Genomic DNA, 27,023 nt, shown 5'->3' on the forward strand with positions numbered 1-27,023 from the left:
TTTGAACTCTTTATATTACTTATTGGTCGACGATAGGAACAAACACGCCATTCCCAGTTGGCCTTTTTATGTCACTAAGATTTTGTATAAAACGCCACTCCAATTGGCGTTTTTAACTTGGGAAAAATTTTGCCAAATTTTCCTACGTTAATGTCAAACACAAATATTGGTTAAAAATATTTCTTTACAGTACACTACAATATATACTACAACATATAATACCATAACAATTGGTCAAAATATTTCTATTAATTACAATACAATTTATAATACTATAACAATCCATCAAATAATTATATAAATTACACAACAATATATACTATCATAATAATCCATCAAATATTGGTAGACTAATGTTTGGAAGAATGAGTTAAAAATTAGCTATACTAACTGATTGCGAGTACTAATATTTGAAGAAATGAACCAAAATAGAAATCTACACGCTTCAATCCACCACCGGGTTGACCCGACCAAGGCAAGCGTTTTCGCGTTTTTCAGCTGTGGGAAGGTTTTTCGTGTTTTGGGGAGGGAGGGAATGTGACGAGGGTCTGCGATTTTGGGGGAGATCTGAGAAATATGGTTCAACCAAAAAACGCCGATCAGGTTGGCATTTTTTATTTAAACACGCCAATGACCTTGGCGTTTTATATCTTAAAGACGCCATCCAGATTGGCGTGTTCAAATTTAAGTATTTTGGTTAAAAATACGAGCAAGATACGGTGCCATTGTAAAACGCCAACATAGTTGGCGTTTTTGCCTAAAGACACGCCAATACTATTGGCGTTTTTACTTATAAACACGCCAACTTCATCGGCGTTTTTCCCATAAATGGAATTGATAACAAAATGAGTACATTTACGTTATTTTAAAGGCCAAGTGGCCTATATACGCGATTTTCTCTTTTCCTCTTTCCAATTATATATGGACATTTCTAATTATTTGATATTATGAAACACATAAAATCAAGCATAATTATACTAATAAAATTATCTTAAATACTTATCTGTCCAATTAATAGTTAGTTAAATAAATAAATAATTATCTTAGGTTGGGTTCAACACATAGCTAGGGTTGTAAGTTATATTTTATTACATTATTAGACAAATTCATCAAAGCATAAATAATGGTATTATTACTATATTTATAAATTGATGCAATTGGAATTCATCGAATGGTTATATGTAGGAGTAGATAAATTTATAGTTTAAATTTTAATTTTAATCTTGGAGGAGTATTATTTATTTTATACTGTTGATTACTTCATCCATTCTTAAACAACAAGCTGCACTATGGTTTTTTCAACAAAAATAGTTAGTATAATATGAATAGAGGAAGAGACTCATCTTAATGATAAATGATAATGACTAATGACACTACTAATTTATAGTAGTAGTAATATGCCCTGTGCGAGGAGAAAAAAATTCCCTAGTCCATTTATACCACATGGCAATCCTATCTGGTATGTCACACTAATAATATCTTGCCAAATGGAAATATATAGCATACATGGCCAAATGATTATAATGGCATAATATGATGTTTTACAGAAAATTTTATAATTCCCATATATAACATACAGCTATATATACACACAATACATTAAATTATTAATTGTTCATTTCAATTAAAAAAGTTAAGCACACTTTTGTATTATGCTTTTTTTTCTTTGTTTTTTTCCCTGTGTACATATTTATTCATTTTTTATAGTTCATCACATCATTTTCTATGTATCAAAATCTGGTCTTTTTTAAGTAAAGTAAATATATTCTTGACTATATTTATAATTTATTGTTATATCTTTATGTATTTTTAATTTTTATCTTCATTATTTTATAATTATTTTTTACAGTTAAGTAACTATAAATTAAAGACCACATATTTATGCCACTAAAGTTTTATCTTCTAAGATTTGTGTTGATGTTTCTTTATTAAGATAATCTTATTTTAATTGCATAAAATAGGATTGTAATCCTTAATTTGAATACCCTATTAAATAGTTGTCTATTGTATAAAATTATAAAATCCATCAGATCATGTTATTATTATTAAGTATTAACTATCTTAATCAATATTTTAACCTAACATAGTATACAGTTTATGTGTAATGCTAAATTGAAAAAAATAGAACTTCATTGTATAGTCATTCATATATTAAACTTATTGTGTGCGTTGCTAATATAGTATAATTTTATGTATATATCAATAAAAAAGATAAATATCCCCATAAAATAAATAAATATAATATATATTTTATATATCAATATATAAGAATAGCAGTCTCGATTAATAAATTGGTGGTGCAATATGATAATTATTTTAGTGCAATATTATAATCATTTTATATATGAGAATTATAAAATTTTCCTTAAAACATCATATTATGCTATTATAATAATTTGGCCATGTATGCTATATATTTCCATTTGGCAAGATTTTATTAGTGAGACATACCAAATAGGATTGTCACGTGGTTGGTATATATGGACTATGGGAATTTTTTCTCATGTGAGAGTGGAGAAAATGGTAAGTCATACTAGTATAATAAAAAAAACTTAATAAATTGAAATAACAAGGAAACATTTGTAGGCCTTTATCCATAAACATAATTATTTTTTGTCGATGTACTACTAAAATAGCATAAAAACCTAGCAGTACTTATTTAGCTGCATAAAGAGTAGATTAAATTAGTATTGAGCATTGAGCATCATTCCACACAAGTTAGTGTATTTAAAATAATTTATATAAAAGCTAGTACTATTATTAATGTTATGACCAATAATAAATAACAAGTCCAAAATGAGCTAAATCCTACATCTGTCGTGAAAATTCGACGAATCTGAACAGAATATATAGCTCATATTAAACTGCATTGTTTTCGCTATATTGGATAGCATAATCCCTCTCATGATTTGAATAATAAGAGACATTCCTCATTATATACACCATGATTAGAATGTCGAATTTATTTTTCATTATTTACTAATTACCATACCTAACTAATCTTGGACTCTTGGTAATAAAATTATTTAGTTTAATCCGTGAGTAAAAGTAAAATACGCGACAAAACCCGACTTTTATTTGGATATAAAAATCACAGAGATTGAAAAGCAGAAAATCAAGATCATTTCTCTCTGTCTCTATCTATAAATACAGAGCATATTGATTTTTAGCTGCTTGTCCTCTCCGCTGATCTCCACTTCTCCACAAGTTTCCCTCGATCTTGGAATTTTGCACAAAATCAAGGTGAGACAAGAGTTGATTCTCTAGATTCTCTTCAATTTCTTCATCCAAACCACTTTACATTAATCTTCTTTGTCTAAATTTTGGTGAGGAGTCGTGCAGAAAGTTAATTCCGTGACCTCCCCTTTTGTAAAGATACGATTTTTTTGGTTTGTTTTCTTATCGCTCGTTTTGTGAGTATGAAATTTGATTCCTTATGAAATATTTTATACTTGGTTAGCTGTTTCGAAGTAATCTAGTAATCCTTGAACTTAACTACTTCGTATTAGGATTTCTACATATTCTGTTCATTTATTAAAAAAGAATCTGATCATTTTTATATTGACACGGTTTTTGCTTGGTGTAAATTGGAATTTTTTTTATTTGGATAAGATGTAATCTGCATTTAGTAGCAAATGGTTGTCTGGATTGTAATCCCATTTCTTTTAGTACAACAAAAAGTTAGGTATATGTTTTATGAAAAAATGAATTGTGTTTCTCTTCAAACTATAAAATAGGCTCTGGAGATTGAACTTTTCATCATTGAATTTCCTTTTTGTAATCTTCTCAAAGACCTTCATGCATCCTTTTGAGCATATCTATACGAGGTTCGCTTTCATGTTACTGTAATTACTAGCAATTGTTGCTAAAAAAGAGTTCCTTGTCATTTGCATCTTTTGCTTTGGTCATGCGATAACGTTATTTAACCTTCAACCTGTGTCATGTTTTCATACTTCTCTGTGATGCCATGACATATGATCACTGTTTTAACGGAAAATATTTTCTGAATTTTATACTTAAAAATCACATAAAGTTTTCGATGGTTACATACATTGGTCAATTTTCTTAGCTCTGAAATTATCTTCATTGATTGTTTGAGGCTGTCTTCTATTGTAGAAATAGCCACTCACCCTCCTAAAATGACTTATAAGAGGGGAGGGTTATCCAAACTTATATACTAAAAGAGATAGAATCATTATCCAACAGCTATGCTATTCTTCTTATTTGATTGATTTTTATGCTAAACAAAACCATGCATCTGACCGTATGTTACATATGTGCTTGCATGTAGACACTTCTGAGGCATGGGGACTATTGGTGATGCTGCAAACAATGTATGTATTTGGATATTCCTTGTTTTTGTTCTTCTTGAATAGTATTTCTTTTTCAAATTAAAAACTTGATGCTATATCTGTGAAACCTAATTCCGGAGTTTTCCTGTTCCTAATACAAGATAAAGAATTATGAATTCTAATTCAAACTGCTCCAATGTATATATTTCTAGGATACACCATACATTCTAGCCTGATAATTATAAACCGATAAGTCGATTTCATTTCCAGATATGTTATCTACTTTTTGTTGTTTATTCCCAGTGAAGTTATTCTCTGTTTTTAATGTTAAAAGTACAACGTCTTAAAAAACATGTACTTGTAAATGTGATAGTTTTATGTATTACACGCATATCAAGAACCATTTGTTTCATTTTTGAGGTTTTAAGTTCCATCCAAGTATTTCAGAATTAAGTTTTTAGCAAGAGTATTAAACTCCATAAATTTTATTTGTTGCCGTATACTCTAGGCATTTCTTATCTTTAAGAGAGAAAACATAAGTATGGTGGTCTATGAATTATGATTTTGGCTTCATGAACAGCATAAAAAGATATATAAAGAAATCTCAAGCCAGAATGATTTACGGAAAGTAGCGTTGCATCTAATTTTGCATGCTAGGACACATTCACATCTGCATAACCTATCTGGCTGAATCCCATTTGTTGACCTGTGTTCCAACAATGTTCTTGTGGTAACTGATGGATGGAGAGAGATAATTGGCTTGTGAGAAAAGTGATGACAATTACTTTCATGGTCAGTCGACGCTCAAAATCTAACACTTAAAAGATTTCAGTTGCAAAATTGCTATATATTGTATAGCAATTAGTACAAGATCATGTCTATGGTAGGTGTTATACTAAGGTCACTAATTAGAGTGTAGGAAAGGATCTATTTTTTTGTAAATGTTCAGTAATGGTTCATGTGCAATTCTTGACTAGAGGAATTGTTATCATATACGACAATATTTTTCATAAGAAGTGGCCATTGTGATACTTGTACTATTGGTATAATATAAATATGATGACACTTCTACAATTGATGCGAGCTAATTTCGTGTAGGAAGTAAATGGGAGCTCGATCCCAGATAAGAAGCCCACTGTAGTTTTTGTTCTAGGTGAGTTCTCTATTTTCTAAGTGATTATGCTGCAGTAATGTTGTTCAGAAGTTAGGTAATCATCCATAAGCCAACAAAATTTGTATGTCGAAGTTATGCTGTTAACTTCTATGGCTGTTCGTGTACCTCATTCCCCACAATTTAAATCTTTTCCTCGTTAAATTTGAGCAGGTGGCCCTGGCAGTGGTAAAGGCACACAATGTGCAAATATTGTTCAACATTTTGGTTATACTCACCTTAGTGCTGGTGATCTTCTCCGAGCAGAGCAAAATTCCGGTTCTGAAAATGGGTACAAATTATTTTAACACTATTTCCATATAATGATAGTATAAATATACACACCGAAAATGGCATAAAACTCTACCTCCATTTTTTAAATAAGGCATTATCTTTGCTCACCTGTTATATTCTATAGCTACATGGGTCTTGCAATTAAACTTTTATTCACCAAATACTTTGCGACTAAACTCCAAGGAGAATTTTTATACTCCGTAATTTTCACTTCTTACATGCATATCCACTCTTATCAATGGGATTTTCTCTTCATTTTATGATCTGCAGGGAAATGATTAAGAACATGATCGAGGATGGGCAAATTGTACCCTCAGAGGTAACAGTCAAACTTCTCCTGCGGGCAATGGCGGAAAGTGGAAATGACAAATTTCTTATTGATGGCTTTCCTCGTAATGAGGAGAATCGTGCAGCATTTGAATCTGTTGTATGTCTTCTTACCTTTCACTCTTCCTGTTTATAGCTACACACACACACACACACACAAATGTTACCAGTATATAGGTCTACGTTTTGTATGCTGTCACAAATGTACATGACATAATAACCGTTTTTTTTGGTATATGTGTCTTCTAGTCTTAATATACTAAAAGATATTGCAATTAATGAAATTCATTTATTTCTCATGCTGCATGTTGTAAAGTTTTATTTGATCAATTTGTGTCTGAGTAGAAGAACAGAACAAATAGCTACCAGCTGTTTCATGTTATATGACATAAGTCCTGGCTTTCTGTCTTGGCAGACTGGAATTGAGCCTGAATTTGTACTTTTCTTCGATTGCCCGGAGGAGGAAATGGAGAAGCGTGTGCTGAATAGAAACCAGGTTATACATACTTTTGTTGCATGCCTCTAAACTTCACATTGGTCATGATGATAGTATAAATATATTCTCTAAATAATATTATGTAGAAAATTGACATGAAGTAAAACTGTACAAACTGCCTGTGTAGCACGCAGCACATGCTGCTTCATGTGCCACTGCCTTATAATGCAAGATCTTTTCAATAATCTTCGTCTTGATTTTGAAATTTATTTAGCCTTACCTTCTCTCATCATCAGTTCTTCTATCTAATTTAAGGGTAGAGCTGATGATAACATTGAGTCAATAAGGAAGAGATTTAAGGTGTATACACAATCTAGCCTTCCAGTGATTGAATACTACGATTCCAAAGGCAAGGTTCGAAAGGTAATTTGTTTCACTCTTCGCACTCAGAGGCCAAAATGCATTGGTGTGGAAACTGACATGTCCTTTAACTCAGATTGATGCTTCCAAACCAGTTGAAGAAGTTTTTGAGGCAGTCAAAGAAGTCTTCGCCTCACTGGATGATAAGGTAAAACACCACCGTGATGTTTTTGGGAGATGTATGAGGAGAAAGAAATTTAGAAATGGTGCAACAAAATGCAGTTGGATGCGATGCTTATTGCCTTCGTGACCTTAGGCTAGCTAGCGTATTTTGTGTAGCAGAATAATATGTATATATCTGATCGAGCTTTTGTTTTGTGTTACTTATCTATGTAACAAAAGAGAACAAAAGTCAAGTCTTTAATGTATCAGTCTAGGGTTATTTCACACCACATGACCAGTGTAGACATATGCAAATATTTTCCATCCTTTCAATGTAATATTCTATATGGCAATGATGAATGAACTATGGAAATATGTGAGGCACGAAGTCGTAACTGAATTTGTTTTTATCCTGTGTGTTGCTGCAGGTTGCTGCTTGAAGACACTGCTTATTATTGCATTTGATTCCAGCATAGGTACTATCTATTCTAGTTTTACATTTGTTGACAGTCTGTTTCAACCAAAAATTTAAAAGCTTAAAAATGGTGAAAGGTAACGCCATTTTATTTCAGTCTCGTAGTTCATTTCAGAACTGCATGTTGAACGCGATATTGAATCGGGGGTCTCGATCCCATGAGAATATACACGATGCTTATGTTTTGTTTTGACTCATGAGGTTAAATACTTGAATGTAAGTTGAAATCTTCTTATTGCATTTGCAGGTGGTTTGAGATGTTAATGGTGTCATTTGTTAATGTTAAGATTTTGATTATTTCTGAGAGGAGGCTTTATTGTAATGCAATTGTTATAGTTCATCAGTGGCCAATCATGTGGTCAAACCCTGTTTTTCTTTTGGTTTCATGTTGCTAATATAAATTACTCCATCCGTCCACGAAAAATAAGGCACTTTCATTTTCTGCGAAAAAATGATAATAAATAGTTAAAGTGGAGAGAAAGTAAAGTATGAAAGAGAATAATGTAGAGAAGTTTCGTGGACCATAGTTGAATTAATAATCAAGTTAAAATTATGATAAAATTACAAAAAAAGAAGAGAAAGTAGAAAAGAAACAATCATGTGGTCACCTAAGAGAAGCATTGCATATTGGAAAGGAGAGGATAACAATAATCGATTCTCATTATTTAGAGAAAACATTTGAGGGAGTTGGGTTGTACAACTTGTACGCATCAGTACACTCGGCGTGGTAACTGTGGCTGCAATCCACCAATTCCCGGTAGCTGTGTCCGCCACGGATGTCATTCAGTCATATGGCACAGTACCATCTCTGCGAATCTCGGTCGTACACGGTGGCCTCTGGAAGGAACCTTTTCTTGAGGAAGGGAAAAGAGTTGCTGATTTTGGCCATAATCTGGTGAAACTTTTGGAATGTGGATCCTTGCTTAGAGCATCCGCAATGCCGCCCTTCCCGGTGGACGTCGGAGAGGCTTCGGGGGAAGGGCGCGCGGGACGTCCAGTACTGAAGCAGAGAGGGGCGGACACGCCCGTGGCTTGCGGACACGGGAGGGGCGCGGTCGTCGCGGGATGTCCGTGCCGACGTCCGCCATTGCGGCGACGCGCAGACGTCCGGCGCGGACTTCCCATTTTTTAATTTTAATTTTTTTTATAAATCTATATATACGGCTCGTTGCACTGGCGACGGGGAAGACGAGGAGTGAGACGGGGGTCACATTTGTCGAAGCTAGGGGGTTGTATTTTTCTTGTTTCAAAATTATGTAAATTTTTTTTAGATGATTATGTATGTTTTTTTTTGTTTTTAATGAAGTTGTTGCATTTTTCCCGTATTCATGTCGAAATTTTAATTCCGTAAATTGCATATTTGTGAATTTGTGAATTTTTATTATTGTGGGAAGTCCGTCGGGATGTCCTTGGGGATGTCCGCCACTATGCAGTGGGAAGTCCTTATGACGTGGCAGTGCAGTGGGAAGTCCTTATGACGTGACAATGCAGTGAGAAGTCCTTATGACGTGGCATGAGGTGTTTTTGTGATGTCTGCGGGGATGTCCGCCGGGACATCCGCACTACTGTGGATGCTCTTAATGTATGTTCATTTTTTTTTTATCTTTGTATGCTGATGAATTTAGTATGGTAATTGCTAACAAATTAACAATCTAAAATTAAGATCAATTTTTAATCATTAGATTAGGAGATCTAATGGTTGATATAATGCCAAGTAGATCATATTTTAAATTTAAATAATTATTAAATAAAATTAAAGGGTATTAATGTCAATTATCTCTTATTAAAATTATTTCAAAACTTTAAATTTGCGTAACTCACTCGATTTAAATTATTTTTTCACAAAAAATATATCAATTTAAAGGTAATTTTATAAGGATTCTAACAAGATTTCAATTGCATATGTTCCGACGACGTTCGAATGATGAAATTTGATGATTTTTATTTCAGTTTTCGTATATGTTGATAAGCAGATTTTAGGGTTTAGGAGATTTTTTATCAACAAATACATAAAAAAAATCTCAATATAATGTATGTGAAATCTCAACATAATGCATTAAAATCTCAATATAATGCATGTAAAATCTCAATAAAACTGTTTTGATATTTTCGTGTACTTGTGTTGAAATACTCATGTCATTGTGTTGATATTTGTAATACACTACGTTGATATAAAAAAACACTAAAATTATGATATGATAATAGAATGACGATTTTACCATTTTGTTGATATTTTGTCTACTATTTATTGAAATTCGTAAGATTAATCTCATTCACTCATTTTGAAATTTAATGGTGGAGATTTGGTCTTGATTTTGGATTATAATGCTATAAGCAATAGAAGATGAACTCGTATGGAATATATCTTCGTGTTCAATTATTGCACGTGTAAATAAAAATTAATTTAAATGGTAAAACAAAGTTCATCATTGTTGAATTGAATACTTGGTGAGGGCACCCGCAACGCTGTGCCGTTGCAGTTCCTATGCCGTTCCGGCGGAACGGTTCCGCGGCGGCACGCGTTGCGGGGTGCGTTCCGTCGCCGTTCCGTGTCGTCGTCATTCCTATGCCGTGCCGCGTTCCGTTCTGGAGGAACGCGGAACGGAACGTTCCGCCACGCGCCGAGGCGACGTGGCGGCCTCCCATTCGACGCGTGAAGCCCACTCGCTGCCCCGCGAGTGGGCTTCGTCCGGTGACGCAATAATTCATTTTTTTTAAATTCGAATTTAATAAAAAAAAAAAAAAAAATTTGCAACGGTAATGAGACCGTTTTTTTATATCCGTTTTTTATTATTTTTTTAATTTTTATTTTATTTATTTACTCTATAAATACTCCTATTTCATACTCATTTCAATCACAAACACACATCTATTCCTCTCTATTTCCACCCCAATTTTCATCTCAAATCAACTATATTTTCCTTCTCCCAAATTTAATCAAACTAATGGATCCTTATGAACAAATGCGTCAAATATTGGAACAATCACTTGAAGAAGATCGACGACGGGAGGCGGAAGAAGCCGCGCCGCCCCAACGACGCTCCCGTACGTACATCCATCGTAACCGGGAGGAAGCCGCCGCAAGGTTAGTACGCGACTACTTCTGCGATAACCCGGTTTGGGGAGATACGTACTTCCGTCGCCGTTTCCGCATGGGGAAACCGTTATTTCTCCACATCGCGAATACTTTGGCAGCCCAGGAAGAGTTCTTCCGGAAGGGTTCGACGCGGTCGGCCGTCCCAGCCACTCGACGCTGCAGAAATGTACTGCAGCAATCCGTCAGCTTGCGACTGGACAAACGGCCGACATGTTCGACGAATACCTCCACATCGGAGAAAGCACTGGGCGAATGTGCTTGCTCAAATTCTGCCAAGGCGTCCGGGCAGCCTTCACCGACGAATTTCTCCGAAGGCCAAGCACGACCGATTGTCAGTTCCTGCTCAACCTTCACGAAACAGTGCACGGATTCCCCGGGATGCTCGGCAGCGTCGATTGCATGCACTGGCAATGGAAGAATTGCCCGGTGGCGTGGAAGGGGTCCTACACGAGCGGCCACAAAGGCACCCACCCAACCGTTATACTTGAGGCCGTTGCCGACTACCGCCTTTGGATCTGGCACGCGTACTTCGGGGTCCCCGGGTCGAACAACGACGTAAACGTGCTCCACCAGTCCGACCTCTTGACCGAAGTTTTGGATGGTAAAGCGCTGGCCATCAACTTCGTCGCCAACAACCGGCTTTATAAAATGGGGTACTATCTCGCCGATGGCATCTACCCGAAGTGGCCTACCTTCGTGAAGACGTGCAGTGGGTCTGCGAACCCAAAGCAGACTCTTTTTGCGCAGAAGCAGGAGGCTGCTCGCAAGGATGTGGAGAGGGCGTTCGGGGTTCTCCAAGCGCGCTTCAACATCATCAAAGCCCCGGCTCGTACGTGGTTCATGGAAAACATGGTCGACATCATGTATACGTGCATAATCTTGCACAACATGATTGTCCAAGACGAAGGACCCGAGGCGGGAAATTGGTTCGACGACGAATCCCCCGGAAGCTCAACCGCAAGTAGTCCGCCTCGAAGTGGAGCGCATCCGTCTATACAAGAACGGTTATCTATTCGTGCAAGGACACGCGACTCTAGTGCCCACACCCAACTCCAACATGATCTAATTGAGCACATTTGGGCAAATTTTGGCGGATGAAATTATTAAAATTGTGTACTTTTATTTTTTTAGGATTTTAATTGTGTGCTTTTTATTTTTTTACGTTTAAGTTGTAATTTTTTTTAATGTTGTGTGTTTTTTAATAAAGTGTGTTTGTTTTTTAAAGTGTGTTTATTTAAATTGAATTGGGTTGGAAATAAAAAAAATGAAATTGAATGAATAGTAATTTAAGGAACGGTTAAGGAACAGTTAAGGAACGGAGGGTTGCAGGTTCCGTTCCTTAGTTAAGGAATGGAGTAAAAAAGTACAGTGGGGCCCTCAAATAGTGGTTTAAGGAACGGTATAGGAACGGTATAGGAACAGCGTTGTGGATGGCCTGAGGGTGGATGGTAGTCAACGTAGTCATCGGTGATTGCGCGCTATCACATTTGACCCCAAAAGGAAGTCTTTATTTTTCTTCCCTTTATTGATTAATAACTTTGTATTAAATTTTATTGGATTTGTGTCTTTATTGGTAGATTCGTTGGAACTTAGAAATCCAATAATTTTGGATTGGTCGAGTTCAAGTAGCCCAATAAAAATAATATTATTATTTTATTTATTTTTATCTTTTTGAATAATTATACACATAATTTAGTTTCTCAAATTTATGTAAATCAAATTTGATTGTGTAAAATTTTAAATAAAGTGAATATTTTATTAGTACTTTCGTTTTTAAAAATATAATTTTTTGAAATAATATGAATTTTAATGTAAAATTAGTAAAACTATAAAAGAGATTGAAAGAAAAATGTATTAATAAAAATAGAGATAGAAATTTCATAATATGAAAAATATTTTCTCTTATTAATAAGGGTTGAACTAAAAAAGGAAAGAATTTCTGATTAGTATGTTAAAAATTGACATAAGACACCATCTATCCCGGATTTGATGCAATTCCACAAAATCAAGATGGAATATCTCGAGTCGGCTGTCATCTCCGGTTTGCTCATCTTATCTACTTGATTTTTGTTTTCCGAATGCATGCTTTCGATTCGCGGACATTCCTATTTCGCATCCTTGATGTTTTTGTTTCAATTTTAGGTTTGGAAGGAAATTCTGAAGAAAATTGATATGAAAAAAACCCAATCAAGCCGTACACAACATAACTGGAGTAATCCATTCTGAAATTTTTGATGTCGAAAATTTGACATGAGTTTTTCTGAAGCTCTAGCATCACAGGTGACAAGGCCTTGTGATGGTTGGTTGATTCTGAGTATTTAGATAAGTGTTTAAATCATAGGCACTAGTATGAGTAGACATGAAGATTTCTATTTAGATAAGAGTTTAAATGTAGAATGTCTGAATCATTTCCCTGGTCCTGGTGGATTTGGCTTAGTCAAGGGACGGAAGCCGTGGTCAAGGCTGGCTCGCCAGATTTTCTCAATATCAAACATCATGTTTCCACACTCATGGACACCCCACCCTTCCATACCGTGTAGTATTCCAGCTATACGCCATGCACTCATAACTCGTCTTGGCAACCAATTCTGTGCATTCACATACAAAGGAAAAGATGATGTTTAGGTATTGTCCTTGACAAATTAATTAATAGGAAACTTGGATTGTGCCTAACCTCGCAAGAGTCAACATTTTCTAGATGCTTGGGAGCCAGCATTGCTGGTGTACTGTTATAGAAGCAGTCTTTGCGCATTTTCTTTGGAGGAAAATGGGAAATGGGAAAGAATAATGTTCCTTTGGGTGCACTCATCTGTAAGTCTTCACTAAGACTGTCTCCCACTAACCATGTCTGTGCAAGTCACAATTTCTGTAAGCACAAGCCTGAATCACACAAAAACACATTACTTTCATTAAAACTACCTTTGGGGCATTGTGCTTAGAGAGGATCAAATTGTCCCCGGCTTCTTTTGTAAGTTTTGATTTGATTTTTTTGTAGTCATCCTCCAATGTGGTATATACCTGTTGCAGGCCGAGGAATATGATGTCAATTAACTGATAAGATATTCATCCTTTCATTTATGCAATCATCCAATTATCCATACCTGGATTCCTTCCTGGCATAAAGAAACCACAATGGAGTAGGCAATCTTTGTTAGGTTGCCTCTAATGACAACCTCAGTTATTCCTTTCGGAAGGCTATTTAGTACAACTGCAATTGCTAAACTACTTCCGTCTACCAACTTCACTTTTAGCTGAGGGTGCCTCTTTAGGAACAGTTCGCCATTTTTATTCAGCTCCTCGCCCTGCATCACATGAGTAAGAATATTACGAACATTGATAGTTGATGAGGTTTATGATACAAAGTATCCGGTTGTGACTCTGTTACTTGCCTGATTCAGTAGGCCTAGGCTCAACACCTGAACGTCCATAGCATCAGCTTCTAGTATACTATCCTCAATCATACTATTTATTGCTTCTCTCTGCCATTTCATGTAGTACTGCAGAAACATGATACAAATGTTAGGAAACTTCATTTTGCATTGCAACATAAGAATCAAAATTAGTGTATTCTTTACTTGAATGCTGTATTTGGGAATGGCCCATGTTTGCAGTTTTAGCTGTTTGAAGACATTTCTCTCAAAAATGAATGTGCGCCCGTAGATCCAAGTGACGAACATGGACCAAAGAGTGACGGGCCACATTAACCACAAGTACCATTTGGATTTCTGAGGGTCAGAAGCCAAGTGTGCAAATCCTAGGCGGAGATGATATATGGATTCTGGCGTTGTGAGATGGGTCAGATGCACCACATCAGGTGCTTCCTCCTTCCTTACGAGTGAGCTTTCATATAATGAGTCAGTAGATTTGTCCGTGGTACCATATATATAATCATAAAATGGCATGAAAAGTGAGTAGTTGGTGCGGAATTGGGTGTGATGCAGCGAGTGGTACCTGTTTCACAGAATATGCAGTCAGCTGAAATGAACTATCGCATGCTGTTTGAACATTATAAGTGCTCATTAAGACAATTTTATCTTCACAAATATCTTTTCTATGATATCCCTGCATTGAAACTGCTATGGTAAGGAAGGATAATCATGAATATGTAAAGTTAAATAGTACCATCACAGATAACTCTTCTAACGCAGGAACTAAGATAATTTTCATATGTCAGTTGCAATTTTTCTTGCTAGTTATGCCATGAACTTCTATCATACAGTGATAATCATAAGTACTATGGAGTATAATGTACCAGTGGACTAAGATAAGATTGAACATGACAGTGTAGGGAAAGCTCGAAAGAAGAATCACTAATTAGGCCAAAATGACATACTAAGTTGACTGAAGCTAACAGAAGATATAATTGGTCACCAAATTAGAAGCAAGTATATAAATTCGTTTATCTTGGCAGATAGTGGGTCATCATCAACGTAAAGTTGGATTGGTATTCTCAGCCAAACTAGGTCCCACTTAACAAGTACATGGAGATTGGAAGCTGAAGGACTAAACTGAATATTTCTAGGAATATCTTCAAAAAAATTAAATTAAGTCATGGATCAAGATACTTACGAAGGCGTGTACATGAGGTACTTGAGGGGTAGAAATATTGAGAAGAGCTGTTTTGGAATGCACTCGAAGTTGCAGTGGCCCATGTTGTTCATGAAGTCGATATAAGTTAAATAACAAGTCGCAGAGAGAATGGAGATATTCTTCATGTAGATAGTTGTGAAAAATGGCAGTGAGAATAGAAAGAAGTATGCAATGTGCTCCGCGAATGGGTGAATTACAGCTACAGAAACAATGGAATTCTTGAGTTAGTAAGGATTAGACAGTAATAACTTGATATCCATGCATTAACTGCTTATTACAATCACTAATTAATTGGGAGACACTATACGAGGGTGGTGGGGATGGGGAGGGGAACATGAGCATAATTCTCTTCTAACATGATTGAGCTGAATCACTGAGTGATTTTAGAGTTACCTTTTGTTAAATTATACTAAGCTATAGCTTTAGTGGAGCATATATGCATTCATTCTAAATCATGAATGGTGGTGGGGATGGGGAGGGGAACATGAGCATAATTCTCTTCTAACATGATTGAGCTGAATCACTGAGTGATTTTAGAGTTACCTTTTGTTAAATTATACTAAGCTATAGCTTTAGTGGAGCATATATGCATTCATTCTAAATCATGAATGATGAAATCATATAAGAAACTCGGAGGTTGATTTAGTCGGTCCTTTTTATAAGCATCTGAACATATTTTGTTCCTCTTATGACATGTGATGAAAGTAGAGATTTAAAAATGGAACTGATGTGAATGCTTTTATGATGCGTGCATCACTTGCAAAAGGTGTATTTTTGAGGTGTGGTTTCTTACATGTAATAGGCTCAGTGACAATGGAGGAGTGATGGTGGGAATGGTATCGAGAGTAAAGGAAGTGGTGGTGCAATGCCCGATGCAGCCAGTAATACAGGAACTCCACTGGACCAGCATGAACCAGAAATGCCCAGATCACCCCATCTGTCCTCCACCAGGGGAGATGTTTAGCTGCCTCGTAAAACAAGGGCACCGTGTAGAGCATAAGCCCACTCAGTATAATTTGGTCATCCCTGTGAGTCACTTTCATACTTAGTTAGGTTGTTTCAAAATTATCCATTGACAGTTTGGATGAGTAAAAGGAACATTACCAGTTTTTCTCTCTATCAACTTGCTCGAACTCAATGCTCTTGTCTACTATCCTGTTATTCCCTTTTGCAGTTCGGTAACGGGAGAGTGAAATCCACATTTGATTGTGCACCATCCTCCACAACAGTAAAGGTAACACCAAGAAATTTGACAAATCTCTCTCATTTTCACCTTTCACCATGTACGAGTATATTGAATGTCCTACCGAGGGAGCCAATACAATGTACTGCATCAAAACTTGAAAAAGTTAGGTACAATATCACCTACCTAACTGAAGCACAAATAAGCACAGAAGTGAAAATGCAGGAGCCTGATATGTGCCGACACACACAATGAGCAAACTCAACATTGTTCTAAACAAGTTGATGTCGTAAGTTAAGGTAATGCATAACACATTCTTTCTTTTTCTTTTTCGTCAATGCAGATAAATGCAAGAAGAGAAGAAAACCACCTTGTAGTCCCCAAGCCATGTCCAAGGCCACTCAGTGAGAATCCCTGGTTTGCTGGCCATTTTTCCTCAACCGGTCAGATTTCTTCTCCAACTTAAAGTTTTGGCACAATGAGCATTACATATATATAACAAAATAATGGTGTTACTAATGGTATACTAGCTTAATCACATTTAAGTCCAGCCCATCTAATACCTACCTGGGGTGGGCAGCTGTCTTACTATATGCCTGGTCTCCTAAATTAGCACTTGGACAAACATAGAAAAATTTGGCGACCTAATATTAGATGTATAATTGTTACAAAGTGTGATAATGTAGCATGGTGTGTTTTTCCTGTGGATAACTGTGGAGCATTTATGAGTTTCACCAGCCCAAATTGATGAGTGTCGGCTTACAATGTCAACAGTAGGCTACAGTTATGGTTGGGCATTCACATCCAAGTTCAGGCAAAGATTTCTGATCTCTTGCTGCTTCCTTCGTTTCTCCTTTCCAATTTGACATAAGCTGCACCCAATTGACAAACTGCCTGCATTTCTCCTGTGCCCCCTTAATTGTTTTTAATATTAATTGACCTTAGTATTTAGAGTTGGCTAATGGTGTCCCTAGATAATAGATCACTACTTGTGAATCATACATCATAATCAATTCTTGCAACAAATTAGTGATATCAGACACTGCTTAAGGGAGTCTTAGTCACACATTTTATCATAATTGATACATGTAATTATGTAATTGAAGTGGTGTGATTTTATCCAATCTTGACTTTTTTTGCAAGGTGGTTCTTACCTAGCTTTGGATCAACGAGCCCTGCGCTCTTACATATCACTGTCAACAATTTATTGAAAGGAAAAAGAAACAACATAAAAAATTCTCGAGACAAATTTTATAATGTAAGATAATCTGCCCATTTGCGCTGAAATTTACTCCCCATCCCAAGGTATACTATATTTGTTTTAACAAAGGGTAGCAAGAATTAAATAGGGATCGCAGCGCATATCTGTTCTGTACCATATATCTTGATTCGTGTGATTTTATCTATAACAAAAAACATAAAAGAGGGAGCAATGAGAGTAATAAATATGAAGTTATTTCTTTATTTAATTGTGTGCAACTAACTAATAGTACACCACTTTTAAAGATTGATGCTATTCAACAGTGCAGTAAGATATTTTCTACAAAATTGAAGTTTTGGGGAGGTAAGAAGAGGGTGTTTCATATAATAGTCATTCTATATATTCAATCTATTAGAGAGGAAGTACGTGAAAAACATAATTCAAATACACAAATTTTAATTTAATTTTGCATTTGCATTTGCATTTGCATTTGCATTTGCATGTGAACTTCAATTGTTTTGGTTTTTACACTGGTCAAATTGTGGATTGCTATAATTGTGATTTCGGTTATGACCAGTAATCAACCAATTAAACCACAAATTGATAGTTTCACATAGGACTGGTATGGTTAACCAATTTATTAATCGGTTCCACTGAACGGTTATAATTGGTCGGTTTCTGGATTAACCATAAAACCGACATAATGAATTGCCAATGGGCATTTTGGAATGCATATTACATTGCCAGTGGGAGAGCCCATTACTTATTGGAGTACTATAATTGAATAGCTAAAAAATGTAGTAATTGACATAAATATTTAATTATATCGATTACTAAATATTGAACTCTAGAAACATGTTCTATTATTAAAAAAAGATGATTTGACTATAGGTCCAACTTTTTGATTCATTCGTGAGATACGCGGTCCGAGGAGGACAACCATGGCTCCTCTTTTTTGAGAATCCGTACATCCTTTATCACTGTGTGGCACAAGTTTAGGTTCAACATTAATCAGAAAAGAAAATGAAGCACGATACTAATAAAGTATCTTCACAAACCAAGAATTCTGATTCTTCAATTCAAGGACAATTACCTCTGTACGTAACATTAGTTATTGCAGTTGGTTTGCAATTAATAAGGGATGCAGGAGGAAAAAAAAACAAGTTGTGATTATAGAAAGGTACTCTCCCTCTGTTCCAACTAAGTTGTGTAAAAACTTTTGGACATGGAGATTAAGAAATTGTGTTAAAAAAAAAAGAGAGAAATAAAGTAGGAAAGATAAAGAGAAAATAAAGTAGGTGATGGAATAAAAAAGATTTTTATCAAAAAAAGAAATGACTCAATTTAATTGGGACATCTAAAAAAGAATACGATTCAACTAACTTAGTTGGTAGAGAGAGATTATTAACATGTTCATTTATAATGGTGTCTATATTTAATAAATGCTCATTCCCGACATCAAACACTTGCCTAACGTGAAATTGCTTTCAAAAGTCGCAAGTCATTTAATGACAAATTTCGTTTTCTAATAGGAATCTGTGAGATAAGACATAATAGGAGGTTAAACGTGGTTCTTGTTGGAATTACTATCGGACATTTTGGCCTTTCGGCTAACGAGGTCTTTGGCCGTAATCATCGTTGGCTTGATGAGGCGCATCTTCGATGTTACCCTCGTAGGCTACATAATAGTTAGAGTATCGTCTGTACAAGACTTGAGTTTTTCCTATAAATTATTAAATTGAGACCAGGGGCGACTGATTAGCATCACCAAAAAATTGTGGGTGGTTTCTAACAATATATACAAAAACATGTCCTCATATTCAAATTGTACATTATATTTTGAAAAAAAGAAAGAAAAAAGAAAAAAGAAAATAGACTCAAGTCTGGATTTACTTATGAGGAAGTTGGAATTAAATTAGTTGATATGAAGTCAATAACTCACCCATGCCAGACTGCGTAAATAATATTCAAAGGTGGAAGCGATGAGTCATGAGTGCTCCTTGCCAATACCATCCATGCATGTGGGCATCACATGAATATAATGTTTTATATTTTCTGTTTTATTCTATTATTATTATTATTCAAAAGTATAGTATTATCTTGTTGTGGCTATATCAATACTCTCTTCATCCCGATCAAGTGATACATTCAATTTTGGCATGAAAATTAAAAAAAAACATTGTGTTTAGTGATTCAAGTGATATATTTCATTTTGGCATGAAAATTATGAAAATTTGTATTTAGTGAGTTATGAAAATATAATAAAATATGAGAGAAAATATAAATTAATTTCCATCCATGGGCAGGTTTTTAACTTTTTATGTAGTGATTTAGTTTATATACAAAAATCATTCTTAGCTTAAACTATGTTTTTCTTGATTAATAGTTATTGATCGTACTGAACAAGTTAAAAAGTAATACTATGTCTTATTCTTACAAATACAGTAATATATTTCCCAATTATGGCAAGGTTAAACATTCAACGAAGATATATCGATAATCTATTACTCCTTATAGAAAGAGAGATACATGAGTGACGGTGTAGTGGAGGGCTGCCCATTCAAATTCAATTAGTATAATTAATTGCAGTCTTTTTTTTTCTTTCAAAATTTTCATGTCGGTCAAGTGATGTGACTTATATCATATAGACATCTCACGAATAAAAATGGAAGAAAAAAAAATAGTTATGAATAATTAATGACCATGAATAATTTGAGTATGATACGGTTTGTGGATTATGATGTAATTATATATGCCAGCACGATCAAAGAAAAGATTTAAGAGCATCCACAACCGTGCTCTTGCCAGTGGCACGATTGTGGACCCGGGCAGTACTATTCATGCATGCTCTCTGGCAAGAGCACAACACCCACAACTGTGCTCTTCCGCAAGGACGAACACAATTAATTTAATATTCAATTAAACATAAACATTTCCATAATACTAAAATTCATTAAAAAATCACAATAAATATTACAAAATACAAATAAAATAAAAAAGACATAATTAAAATCCTAAAAATTAAAAATTACATAATTAAAATACTAAAAATTAAAAATTACATAATTATTGGCTAATATTACCCGAGGAAGACTACTCATCCGGCGGCAACAACCCCAATTGTTTTTGGAGACCCACTATCATGCCCTCGTGCATTTGAAGTTGCGTGGGGGTCATAGTTGACCTATCGGCCATATTGAGTTGGGCCAAAAGGGCCCACAACGAGTTGTTCGGGGGTGGAGGTGGAACATAGGGTGCGGGTTCGGGGGCGGGGGCCGATGGAGTCGCGGAGCGCCGGCGCCTGGCCGCCGCCTTCTTCCTTCCTTGCGGTCGGCGTTGGGAACCGCTTGGTCCGGCGTCAGGGCTACCCAAGTTAGCTCCGGCGAGTTGGCTAGCCACTTCTTCGGAGCCGGAGTCGGATAGGGATACCGTCCTTGACCGTTTGGAGGAGCCGCTAGAGGAGGATGTTACGCCTCCCAGATACCTCGGGTGGAACCGCGTTTCCTGCCAAACGTTGAGGTACTTGAACGACTTACCGTTCATGGATTGGTATGTGCTCAGCGCCGCAGTGATGATGTTGACCTCGCTCCGGCCGCTCCCGGCATTCCGCGACTCCTGGAGGAAATAGCCATTGAACTTGCCAATTTCGTCGTTGGCTCGGCCGATGCAGTTGCACACCATACTCTCGTTGCGCTCGATCGTTCCCGGCGGCCGGTTTGCATTGTACCGGCGAGATACGCGCCACCAAAAGTGATCGCCCGATTGGTTCGTGCCAACCGCCGCATCTTCGGAGATTTCGAAGTACGCCTTGAACAATTTATCCATCTCCGCCGGCGTGTACGGTGTGCGGACACCGCTGCCGCGAGTAGGAGCTTGCGGAGGTTGGGAGGGGGCGGTCGGCCTAGGCTCCGGTGTCCACCCGTATCGTCCTTCGGAGGCACCTTGGTCGTCGATTGGGTATGGACGGTAGCCACCCGGAACGGCCGAATCTTGGGTTTGAGGAGGGGCCGAATATTCCGTTTCCGGACTAGGAAACGGTTGTGAACCGAACCATTCGGGGTTCCAACCGTGGAAGCCCGTAGGGTTATCGCCTTGGCCGGACATAGTGATGTTGTAGGGTATGAGAGATTGAAGATGAGAATGGAGATGAGAGATTGAAGATGAGAATGGAGATGAGAGAATGATGATGAGAATTGTGTAGTTTGATGTGAATTTTTGGGAGTGAAATTGGGGGTATTTATAGATGAAAGTGTGTATTTTTGGGGTAAAAAAAATTTAAAAAAAAATTAAAAAAGTGGGAAAAAACGGTTATAAACGGATATAATTTTTTTGGGAAGTGAATTTTTTTTTATTTTTTATCGGTTTTTTTAATTAAAAACCAATTTTTTTAAAAAAAAATTATTTAAACCCAACGGCTATGCCATTGACGAATGAGGGCGCGCCACGTCAGCTGCTCGCTGGCACGGCGCTGCTCGATGCATCGAGCAGCGCCGTGCCAGCGGCGCATCGAGCAGCGCCGTGCCAGCGGCGTGAGCGCAGCGGCGGCGGGTGGCGTCCGTGCCAGCGGCGCGGACGGCGGTGGCGAGCAGCGCCACCGTTGCAGATGCTCTAATAAAGCTACTTAAAAAGGTAGGGTAATAACTAGGGCAAGCATGGATAGGGATATAAGCCCGAATTAATTCTTTTTCGATGACTTAAATTTGAGTTTATGGTTAATAAATTGGGAGTACATTTTATGGTCTGTTTTGTTGCTCGAGATCTCAAGTCCTACCAAAGTGTGGATTGTTTTGTCTAGCTAGGGTACGTATTGGTTTAGTTTGGATCATAATTTTGTGATTATTGTGGGATTTATTTTTCAACCTGAAAAAATAGTACTCATAATTTATTTTATACTAACTAGATATGCACGTGCAATAATTTAATACGAATTATTCAAATGCTGGAACCACTTTTTGTACAACTACAATAATTCACAATGCTTGTTGCAATAATTCACAATGCATTTGAGAGAATCATTTGCATTCTATAAATTCGAGTAGTCATGGTAGGTTTGTGAACCCACCACCCTAATTTGTTAGTAATTACTAGTACTTATAAAATAAATGAGCACCCATATACAAGAATAGCCAATATAATACTATTGTTTTTATATATATGGAGTAATATTAAAAAAAAACAGTAAAAGCTCACAACTTTTCTCTTTGATGGATACGTTACCGAATAAAAAGAAAAGTAAGAAATAGCACAAAAGGTGAAAAGAACATTAATTCACTTTCATTAACTATATTACTATAAATAATGGTAATGTATGTATACTAAAATAAATTAACAATTCAGAGAAATGATATGCTACATATACATATCACTTTCATTTCTCTTAACGTTCATTTGTCATACTATAAATTTGAAATAATGGTATTTTGATAGAAGAGAAAACTCAATTTTTATGGAGAGATGGTGTTACGGCATTTCTCCTACACTGGAAAATCTAGCTTAATCGTTTATTGAGATATACTATTATAAAAAAAATGCATGTTCTTGAATACATGAAATGGACAGGTACACTAATATGTTTTATGCCCCAAAGTAGTATTTTAATTTATATTTTCTACTAGAACATGTAACTTTATATTTTTTTTCTACAAAATAATATAATCATATTATTAAAAAAATTTAAAAAAATTGAACATACCCAAATTTATTTGGGTTAATTCGTTTATCTCGAATTTTTAATGTGTCCAATAATTTATGAATGATTGAGATATGATGTTATCGTATACAGATCTCATCTACTATTTTATATACAGTATGAGCTTATCAGCAATTTGTCTGTCATATCTAACTTACAAAATATGTATAGTGCCAATCAAATGCTCAAATTATTTAAATTGTAGTACTAATATATATCCAAAGTAGTGGTTTTTTTCGACGGAACGTTTTTACTTGATAATTACACTTTACAAACGATGTTTTTTTTGCACTGGAATATATAAATAAATTGGGTGGATTTCATTTGATTTTACCAATCTTTTTGCTTAGTCAGTTTAAAAAGTATTGTCAATTTTTGCTGAGTTTTACATTTTTAATTTGGGATAATTTGGAATTTGTTCAATTATGATTGCAAATCTCCACCAATTTTTAGATAACAATAGGTAGTTTGTTCTAACCTTTTTGGACTTATGTTATTGAAATTTTCATTTGTTTAAAATGCAACTAAAAACTCGTACAATAGTGTTACAAGCTTAATAATTTGGGTCTTGGATCGAAATGAGCAATAGTTCCGGATATTTTTAGACTAGATATATAATTATAATTAAAAGATTTAAATTGGTATTTACACTTATTTAAAAAGAAGAGTTTTTTTTTGTTTAAAGAGAAGAGGTTCTACAAATGTATAATTTTAAAATGCAATATTTAACATATTTATTTTTTTAAAGCATGCAAATGATAAAGACTTTCCATGGGATCTAGAGTTTTCCCCTTATTATTAAAAAGTTCGACATTCTAGACTGCATAGTTTATTTTGGACACCCCGTTATATTCACATTCGTCTCATTCAAAGTATTCATATTTCATTTTTAGTGCATCCCACTTAAGTGCCATTTTCTATTTTAAATAATTTTTTTTCTCTCATCTAAAATTATATTTTTCCTTTTTACTTTAATAAGTATAATCTATTTTATAAAAAGAAAGACTCAAACTATTTATAAGAAAGTGAGAAATTTAGAACAATCAAAATAAATTCACAAAAGCATAGAAATAAACCTAGGGCCAAGTTTTCTTGTCTCTTGAATGGCGTATCTCATACTAAATTTTATATCATTCACAATATAATCAACTTGAATGGCAAAGGGAGTATATAAGTATGTAAATTTTAAAAATATGATAAATTGAATTGTAACTTTTGTTTTCCAATAAAAAAGAGAAATCTAAGGTAATTAGCGGTGTTTCAGTATATAAGGGTTTAATTAATCATGCTGCCATTCCTCTTGTCCATATGAATTACAGCATCATCATAAAGTGCTAAATCATAGAGATTTATATACATAAAATAAGATAATAAGTATAGAGTATGCCATGCCTATGAATAATTTCCACGTGAACTAATATGCATAATAATGGATCGTTTCCATTACTAATATTCTCTTTTTATTAATGTAATTACTACTTTTATGTTCATTTATCTTCAAAATTACTTGATTTTTCTTTCGTGCCAAAGATAAAATAAGTTAACCTATTTGATTAAAAAGACAAATATTAGTATTAGTTATTTCCATTGATGAGTGATGTGATAAGAAGGTCTGGAATTCGTAACGTGCTACAAAAAATGATAGTATTAGTCGAGTTCAATTTAATACAAGTGACATATAATGACCATTTATATAGATAGCACTATGTTGCAGTTTTCCTATCTAACGTAAATTATCATATTCCATATGTATATATGTTAGCGTTATTCTCCTATTCATCCCTTAGATCCTTTATTCTTCTTAATATGGGACGTTAGATCTCATTCATCAACGGTCCAGATGATCTGCATTATTACACTATAATGGTGCATTATTAGTCGGTGAGCATTATTCAATTGAAAATCTGCATTATTACACTATAATGGTGCATTATTAGTCGGTGTGCATTATTCAACTGAAAATCTGCATTATTAAATGACACGTGGCATCAATCTAACCGTCGGATGACAAAATCGTGGGGTTGAGATTAAAAAGAACAAAGAACAAAAGATATAAAAAGGAAATGAATACATCCCTATGTAAGTATTTGCATTCTATTTTTTTTATTTTTTGAAAATTGTAATCCGAGATTATTTTCAATAGCGGCTCTGAGTAAATTAACAAAACAATACTTCAAATTCAAATGGCTCATGATCAACGGTCCTGATTAATTTAGGCACGCCAAGTTTCACTCTTGAGTTATCAGATTTATATTCTCAGATATTGATTTCCCACCAAATTCAATGCTTGGGCACGACTCTTTATAATTTGGGAACACATCTTTTAATTTTATTACTCCACATTTTCAGCTAAACTCACAAAATTATTATTGGAACCTTATTCTTATTTGAGTTTTAATCATTTTGCATTCCATCAGAAATCATAGGTATTATTTTAACTTTATTATCTGTCATCTTTCTTACTTAAACTTACGAATTTCCCTTCCTTTATGGCAAAAGAAAATCATAGTCGCCATTTAAAGTGTAATAACAATCTATTAGTATTATTCATCCTACAAAAATCGACAACATAGACTATTTTAAATTTCTCATAAAAATAATAATTTCTATTTAGAATTTTTTTTCTGTTGAGTCTCATTCTTCACTCATAATACTTCAATCACTTTTTTACAAAATTCCTTTCATAATTCATTTTCAAAATGACAGTATTTATATTTTTATGAGAAAGAGTACGTGGCCTTTACATTTATGATTGTTAATCATGTTATATAGTCAGTTTCATTACCTAATGCTATTACTCTTTATATAATTGATGTTAAAGTAAAGATAAAAACAGAATTATCGCCGTGCAATGATCACAAGTTTATAGTATATTGATTGTTCATATTATCAGCTACTGGTTTTTGAGTGCATGGTAGTGGCATATCCTACTATCACGAGCAAGATAAATGATAGACGATTTTAACATTGTTTGTTTTATTTTATGTATTTAGTTTGACTTTAATAAATTTAAAATATTATTGATATTTTTTATTATATAAAATTCATAAAATAAAAAATCAATTCTAACTTGAATTTGTATGAATTTTGATAAAATAAAAAATGCTAATAACATTTTTTAATTATTACAATCAAATTTAATATATAAAACAAAGCAAACAGTTACTAAACACTCAAACTGAGGGAGATGCTTATATAAGGTGCTCATATGTATATCATTTCATTATGTCTAGATATTATAATAGGTTTGTGTTAAAATGACAACATCATTTAAGATGACACTGTACCACCAAAGGCAACCGTTAGATTTAGGAGCAGATTCAACCTTAGCCTGCCACGTGGCAGATTTGCTTGCCTGTGTATCATAGATTGCTTGATTATCTTTGATTTCATATCACATATTGCTTGAAATCATATGCCGAGTTGATTGCCTATGTATCGCAGAATGCTTGCCTATGTATCATAGAATGCTTGCCCAGATTGTTATTTTAACTATGGTGTCACCATAGTGCTTTGATCTCGTAGCTCATATTGCTTGGAACTATATACCGAATTGCTTGCATATGTATCGCATATTGCTTGCATATGTATTGCATATTGTTTATTACTTATTGTCACGTTGTCACTTTAAAAGTGGTGTCACCCTAACGTACCCCTGTCATAATATATTTAAATTCAAAATCATGCATTAAGACATTAACATATCAGTTTGAATAACCCGACCTAAAAAAATGTTAAATATGTCTTCAAATCTATGAAAATGGGAA

At 34.9% G+C, this 27,023-nt stretch overlaps 2 protein-coding genes and 1 long non-coding RNA gene across 6 annotated transcripts; 2 read left to right on the top strand and 1 right to left on the bottom strand.

Moving 5' to 3' along the window:
• Positions 1–3,101: 3,101 nt before the first annotated feature.
• Positions 3,102–7,920, top strand: LOC121792608 (UMP-CMP kinase 3-like). 4 transcript variants are annotated; one of them, XM_042190621.1, is made up of 10 exons: positions 3,103–3,243; positions 4,292–4,334; positions 5,391–5,445; positions 5,617–5,734; positions 6,007–6,163; positions 6,479–6,559; positions 6,815–6,922; positions 6,996–7,067; positions 7,450–7,497; positions 7,744–7,920. In XM_042190621.1, exons 2-9 carry the CDS (start codon positions 4,305–4,307, stop codon positions 7,459–7,461), a joined length of 633 nt encoding a protein of 210 aa, XP_042046555.1. In that variant the 5' UTR covers positions 3,103–3,243; positions 4,292–4,304; the 3' UTR covers positions 7,462–7,497; positions 7,744–7,920. The 4 variants fall into 4 exon arrangements, with proteins under 4 accessions (XP_042046553.1, XP_042046555.1, XP_042046556.1 ...); XM_042190619.1 differs by lacking the exons at positions 7,450–7,497; positions 7,744–7,920 and having other exon boundaries at positions 3,102–3,243; positions 6,996–7,374; XM_042190620.1 differs by lacking the exons at positions 3,103–3,243; positions 7,450–7,497; positions 7,744–7,920 and adding an exon at positions 3,422–3,827 and having other exon boundaries at positions 6,996–7,374.
• Positions 7,921–12,788: 4,868 nt separating this feature from the next.
• LOC121792609 (very-long-chain aldehyde decarbonylase CER1-like) lies at positions 12,789–16,876 on the bottom strand. The gene is made up of 10 exons (XM_042190623.1): positions 16,737–16,876; positions 16,288–16,511; positions 15,977–16,209; positions 15,163–15,382; positions 14,169–14,544; positions 13,983–14,090; positions 13,695–13,895; positions 13,513–13,611; positions 13,268–13,441; positions 12,789–13,181 (listed from the first exon to the last, which is right to left on the bottom strand). The coding sequence occupies exons 1-10, from the start codon at positions 16,794–16,796 to the stop codon at positions 12,999–13,001; spliced, it is 1,878 nt and encodes a 625-aa protein (XP_042046557.1). The 5' UTR covers positions 16,797–16,876; the 3' UTR covers positions 12,789–12,998.
• LOC121792610 lies at positions 16,279–17,508 on the top strand. The gene is made up of 2 exons (XR_006048902.1): positions 16,279–16,417; positions 16,710–17,508. It is a non-coding gene; the product is annotated as an uncharacterized LOC121792610 (long non-coding RNA).
• The last annotated feature ends 9,515 nt before the right edge of the window (positions 17,509–27,023 follow it).

This window comes from Salvia splendens, chromosome 2, assembly GCF_004379255.2.
Source record: "Salvia splendens isolate huo1 chromosome 2, SspV2, whole genome shotgun sequence".
In the NCBI taxonomy this organism is placed as follows: Eukaryota; Viridiplantae; Streptophyta; class Magnoliopsida; order Lamiales; family Lamiaceae; genus Salvia; species Salvia splendens.